The sequence below is a fragment of the Setaria italica genome, chromosome I, assembly GCF_000263155.2.
Source record: "Setaria italica strain Yugu1 chromosome I, Setaria_italica_v2.0, whole genome shotgun sequence".
Classification (NCBI taxonomy): Eukaryota; Viridiplantae; Streptophyta; class Magnoliopsida; order Poales; family Poaceae; genus Setaria; species Setaria italica.
In genome coordinates, this window is record NC_028450.1 from 26,979,437 (window position 1) to 26,986,099 (window position 6,663).

At 43.1% G+C, this 6,663-nt stretch overlaps 1 protein-coding gene across 1 annotated transcript; it reads left to right on the plus strand.

Moving 5' to 3' along the window:
* Positions 1–273: 273 nt before the first annotated feature.
* LOC101769785 (WD repeat domain-containing protein 83) lies at positions 274–4,073 on the plus strand. Its single transcript, XM_004952643.3, has 8 exons — positions 274–601; positions 748–850; positions 1,344–1,451; positions 1,551–1,660; positions 1,779–1,886; positions 2,928–2,973; positions 3,328–3,459; positions 3,586–4,073. The coding sequence occupies exons 1-8, from the start codon at positions 378–380 to the stop codon at positions 3,664–3,666; spliced, it is 912 nt and encodes a 303-aa protein (XP_004952700.1). The 5' UTR covers positions 274–377; the 3' UTR covers positions 3,667–4,073.
* The last annotated feature ends 2,590 nt before the right edge of the window (positions 4,074–6,663 follow it).

The following is a 6,663-nucleotide window of genomic DNA, read 5'->3' on the forward strand; positions in this document are numbered from 1 at the left end:
TTACGTGAGGATGACGTATGTGGTCATTTATATTATTAGCTATGTGCTAAGAGCTAAATCATTAAAAAGTTATCTCTTAGATTACGTGAGAATGACGTGTGTGGTCATTTATATTATTAATTATGTGCTTAAAAACTAAATTATTAAAAAAGTTATCTCTTAGAGTGCTTAGAGCGAGGTACTAGCTCGTACCGTTGCACGAGCTTAGGAAAGGAGAATATCCTGTTACAATTGTGTCGTGGGCTACGGGTTACAGCCCATTGGCCAGCCCAGTTCACATCACCACCCCACCCATCCCCTCGGTCCGTCGACTCGTCGTCTTCTTTCCGTCCATCCCATCCCGGCGGCGGCGGCGGCGGCGGAGGTGAGAGCAAGAGATGTCGTCCTCGGGGACAGCGGCACAGCATCTGCCGCGGACGGAGGCGCGGTCACTATCTGGGCACGAGGGGGCGGTGCTCGCGGTGCGGTTCAACCGCGACGGCAACTACTGCCTGAGCTGCGGCAAGGACCGCACCCTCCGCCTCTGGAACCCGCACACCGGCGCCCACGTCAAGACCTACAAGTCCCACGCCCGCGAGGTCCGCGACGTCCATTCCTCCTCGTACGTACGCACGCACGCACGCACCCGTCCCTTCCCCACCTCGTGGTCTCCCTTCGTTGCGTCGCATCTGATCTGGAGGCGCAGGAGAGGGAAATTTGCCAAGTGCTTCTTGCTGTTTCTTCGTTTCATGGTTGGTTTCTGGACAGGGATAATGCGAAGCTGGTGTCGTGCGGCGCCGACAGGCAGATTTTCTACTGGGACGTCGCCTCGGGTCGCGTCATCCGCAAGTTCCGCGGTCACAACAGCGAGGTAACGGATCAGTCATCGATTGATGCTGTTTTTTATGATTAAAACGGATTATTCATCCCTTTGTGATGCCCACGACGACATATGGTTGTTCTTAGCTGCAATTGCAGTGTCATTGCACGGGTGCCACTGCTATCTGTAAACCATTTCCGTTTGTTGCTCTGAACATCAGCGAATGTTATGTGAAGATTGGAGAACACAACAAAGATCGAGCAGCAAATACCCAAGCTGTCTATTGTTTCCATGAATGTGATACTAGATGCACCTAAAGCAGTGCTCTGAACCATACTTCTCTAAATTGTAATAGAACTCTTATGGTCTTATGTGATAGATCCACATTACCTGAACAGTTGGCATTGTAGACTGTACTTCAACAATGTGATTGTAGTCAGGCATGTTGGTGATGCTCAAAACATATAGATAAATCTGCCTCCTAGAAGTGATTTCTTAATGGTTTGCCATTTTGCTCAATTACTCTTGTCTGTTTTCTGTGTAGGTCAATTCAGTGAAGTTCAATGAGTACAATGCTGTTGTAGTCTCAGCTGGTTATGACCGTACGGTGCGTGCATTTGACTGCAGGTCACAAAGCAGTGATCCGATTCAGGTAGTCTTAAATTGTGAAACTTATAGATGCATCACTTCTTGTGATATTTCTTTTTCTCAAGTCTCATACACTTGGTTCCCTTGTTCTATTGCATTGCAGACTATTGATACTTTTCAAGACAGTGTAATGTCAGTTAACCTAACAAAGACAGAAATAATTGCTGGCAGTGTTGATGGTACTGTTCGGACATTTGACATTCGCATGGGTAGGTAAGTGTTGCCTTCTTCAATTCTGAATTAATTCTGACATATTGATTCATTTATCCAAATCCATCTATCTATTTATTCCATATGGCTTGTTGATTCATTTCGCTTTTACCTATAACAGGGAGACTGTTGATAATCTGGGGCATCCTGTGAACTGTATAACTTTATCAAATGACGGCAATTGCTATTTAGCTAACTGTTTAGATTCTACTGTGAGGCTTCTAGACAAGTAAGTGTGCTTCACAAGCTTCTTAGTATTTTGTTTTCGACCTGGACAAAAACTTACAGGAAGCTTCTTCTGTTTAGCACTTTGGAGCAATACACCCCATTACTCCAATATGGAGTGACTCTTATTTGACTACTTTATAGAAGGATGCAGTCACACCCTTCTCTCTTAGCTTTGATTGGAAAGACTATATGGCCATCAATGACAGCAAATGTTGATTGGAGTGGAAGTTCCTCCATCAATTGACATAGCTGCCAATATTAGTTGCCATCTTGAATTGGTTGGTTGAAGCAACTTTTCTCGTTAACTGTTCATCTCTGATCCATCAATGGCCTGCCTATTAACTTTATCATACCACCACTCATGGGAAATCTTGTGCTCCAAATGTATCCATCTACTGGGTTCTACTGCTGCACTAGCTGTTGTTGGTATCATGGAGATGCTTTATACTTGCACTTGCAGGCTCCTATCTATATCTCTCAAGCAATATTAATTTGGGAATTGTAGCGCACGTCTTAGGCTGGCTTCATGTTTGCTTTTAGGAAGCTTTTAAAGTAACTTGGTGTTGAAACTTGTATCTTCTTGGGCAGCTAGTTTAGTAGACCATTTTTTCTTCTTTGCAACAAAACATGCTAATTTTGACTTGGTGCATATCTGTGCATCAGAATATCATTGTGGTCAAATCCTTATACCATCACAATCAGGAGCCATAGCTTCAAGTTTTGGTCTACACAGCTACTAAGAACAATTTTCTTGTGCTTTCTGAATCTGCATTTTGCTGCTCCATTGCTCATTCATCATCGATGCTTTCTGCTGGAGGAGAAAAGGAACAGATGACACTAGGACCATAAGTGGTGGTCTTCTTTCTTATTTTCAAGGAAGTGTGCTACAATTTCTAGCCACATCATCTTTCTACAATGATACTGACAGAAGTGTGTGATTGTTCCATTCTGTTGAGTAGAGTAATCTCATTTGTCCAGTGTACCAAATAGAGGGGTGCCATGCTGAGATATTTAACCTTTCAATGCCTGCTGTGTTCATTAGGTCATCGGGAGAACTGTTACAGGAGTACAAGGGGCATGCATGCAAGGTACCTCTTAATAATCTTCATTGCTGGTATTGGATATTATTACTTACAGATTCTTACATTAATCATCATGCTTAATTTCAACTTAACCATCAGGCATCATTCATTTGTTCATCTGCCCACAGCAAAACGGAATTTGTTTCATTTTACCTAGCGTGTTCTCTCCATTTCTTGTTATATGCTGCTATAGGGCTATATAAACTCTTCCTTATGCAATAAACTGGAGAGCAGATGGCTTTATATGTAGAGAGCTAAAAAACCAAAGGAACAATTCATTGATGCAAGAGTTCTTTTTGCAGCCTGATTTATCATATTTCCTCTGCATTGTTCAATTTCTGATTTATCATATTTCCACAGTCCTTCAAGATGGATTGCTGCCTGACGAATGATGATGCATTCGTTGTTGGTGGATCTGAGGATGGTTATGTTTTCTTCTGGGAGTTGGTGGATGCGCCTGTTGTAGCAAGATTCAGGGCACATAGTTCTGTGGTATTTTTCTTTCCAGAATTGCACCTTATGCTTTGCTGCAACTGCTTGTCGTCTATTGGCTGTCATTTGTTTTCAATTTTGCTGTTGTTTATTCTCATTGCTATACGTTACATTTTCTTTTGGCAGGTAACCAGCATCAGTTACCACCCAACGAAGGCGTGCATGTTGACATCTTCTGTGGATGGCTCTATTCGTGTTTGGACCTGAAGACTTGTCATTGATGTGTTGCACGTACTGTTTCTCCAAATCATCCAATTATCTAGCAGCAAGGATTAACCAAACAAAGGTGGACGCATGTTCTAACCTAGCTAATGGGATTCCTGTTAGACCGTGTTCCTGTGCCATTAAGACGGTGTTTGGATGGCTATATATGAAGCACAGAACGTTTGAAGGCGGTATTCTCACATGTACACACTTCGTGAGCCTTTTAGATGATGGAAGGCAACTCGTGAGTTGCATGAACAAGATCACACTTTCTGAGAAGTTTCTTGGTCGTACTAGGACGGGTGTAAAACAACATATAGACAAGTGGAGCGAAAAATATTTGCAAATCCGAACATGGTTGTCCTGGCTGATCTTTATACTCGAATGAAAAAATCACCTTGAAGTTGTTAGCTGTTGTCACTCTGAGGCAGGGTATAAAATTGCGCAATTGTATCGAGCACCAACCAAAACCTTGAAATTGCAGCTGGTGAGGAGTCAGTACTCTGCGAGGCTCTACAGGGGATACGCTTTCTATAAAGCTAGAGAGCAGTCAGAGAACCATGCCTGACTTCTCAGCAGTAGTTTTCACTACAATTTCACCTTGCTGTCTTCTCTACAGAGCGAGAGCGTGTGAGAGAATTATGGAGTGTGTGAGAATTATGGAAGAGATAGGCTCGAGAGGCACCAGGAATTCACGTACATCAAATGGGTCAAGTGGCTTGGTGCATGCATAACAGGGATCACACATGAGGTCGAGCGCCGGTTCGATCCCACACTACGAGAGTTCGTTTAAAATCAGTGTGCAGCAAAGCACGAGTTGCCTCACAGCAGCTGCTATCATATAGCAAGCGTAGTGTGACGAAGGCACTCGCCGCCAGTATGCATTTTCCTTGCTACATTTGCTACTAAGGCTCAAGCAATATCCCTCAAGCAATAGATTTTAGAATTGCAACGAAGGATCTAGCTAGCAGGCTTCAAGTTACATGCAAGCACTGGATTTGGGAATTGTTGACGTGCATTACGAAGCTTTAAGTTAATTTGGTATCGGCTTCTTGGGCAGCTAGCAAGTGAAATGGACCAATAATAGTACCTGGTCTTGCAACAAATCACAGTCTAATTTTGACGAATCTGTGTGTTGCTGTGGCTCAGAACGTCATCGTGGATAAATAAATCACTATAACACCACATTCAGTAACCACAGCTTCTCGATTTGTTCTACATAAATAATTACTCAAAATAATTTTCTTCAGAGCCTGCACCGCTCATTCAGTCATTCATCGTCTGCACTTGCTGCTATTTCGCGGAGAAAAGGACTAGCAGACGCTGACAATGGAAGCATTATCTGGTTACATGCAAGTTGCAACTAACAAGCCTTGGTTATCCAGAGAGCAAAGCAAAATTATTTACCTAGTGGCTAGATTCGGTTGTATAATCCCCCTACCAATCTCTTTGTTTTGCTTGTAAGACTTGTTACATCCAAAAATAAATCTTGAAAACTTTATTTCTGCAGTGTCATATTGTCTCAATGAGTAAGTGAAAGGTACTTTTTGCCACATGAAAAGTAGTATATGTTGCTTACATTGGAGTACTAGAGCATTAAAGAAGAAGATCAATGGAGTTAGAGAAAGGAAATCCATATCGGAAAATTGCTATCTTGGCACATCTTTTCTACTTAAACGATGAATTGATTTGGTTACAGTTCTAGAGCAGGGTAGCACATTTGCACAACTGGATGGAGCAAGATTAAAAAAAAATGGTGGATGCAGGTGTTGCTGTGCGGTTAAGAGAATGTGCAACTGTTGGCCTTGTAGCAGGAACTATCTGTGAAGCACAAAACGTTCGACAGCCGTATTCTGACATGTACACACTTCGTGAGCATCTTAGATGATGGAAGGCACAGCTTACAACGCTTTGTGTTTCAAGTTTCATGGTATCTAACACATGAAGATAACATGATAATTTCCGCATGCGATCCGATCTGAATCCGACAATAAAAAATATATAGACGAAGATATTGAAAAGGTACTCCTGCTAGGGTGATATATGGTGGCCGTCCCCGTCCTTGGACTAGGGCATAAAACAACGTAGCTACTATTAAGTGGAGAAAAGGAAACTATTTGCAAATCATCAATTAGTTGTCTTGGTGTATCTTTATACTTAAATGAAAAATCACATTTAGTTTGTGAGCTGTTGTCGCTCTCAGTCTCAGGGCGGGGTTATAAACTTGCAGCGGCTGAGGGAGTTGCCACTCTGCTTGAGGCGAGACAGGTGATACGCCTTCTATAAAGCTAGAGAAGACTGTGAGGCAACTCAGCGCGCTCGGGGGTAGTTTTCACTACTATTTCACCTTGCTATCTGCTCTACAGGGAGCCAAAGTGTATCTGTGAGAGAAGTGTGGGAGAGGATAGGCTCGAGAGGCACCAGGAATTCACATGCATCGTTTGTGAAAAAATCAGGAATTCACATGCATCGTTTGTGAAAAAATCAGCATGAGATCGAGTGCCAGTGCTTGCTAACTCGCCAGCATCCTAGCAAAGTGTAAGTTGGCCATACAGCTAAAGCTATGTACCACACGGGGTCGCGGCGGGGTGCTTGGAGTCAGTTATGCAAGACGACCATTTCGTGCCTAGGCTAGCTAGACTTACTGTCTCATCCTCATACCGTCATACGCGTCCACGAGGGGCTGACTGCATCTGTGCAGTTCCACAGTATAATACTGCATCCCAAGTTGTATTATAGATTACGGTGAATCGAATTGTTACTACACGTGTGGTTTAGTAGCTCTTCGGTCTTCATGTCACGCACCTGCTTCGTTCTACAGCTGCAATAAGCTGTTGATGCCATGGAGGTTTTTCAACACTCGCAATTGCAGGCTCCTCTCCGTATCAAGCAAGTATTTTTTGAGAATTGTAACGCTGGATATAGCAGCCTAGCAGGTTTCCGGTTACAGTCTTCAAGCAATAGATTTGAGAATTGTTGTAGTGCGTTAGGAAGCTTCAA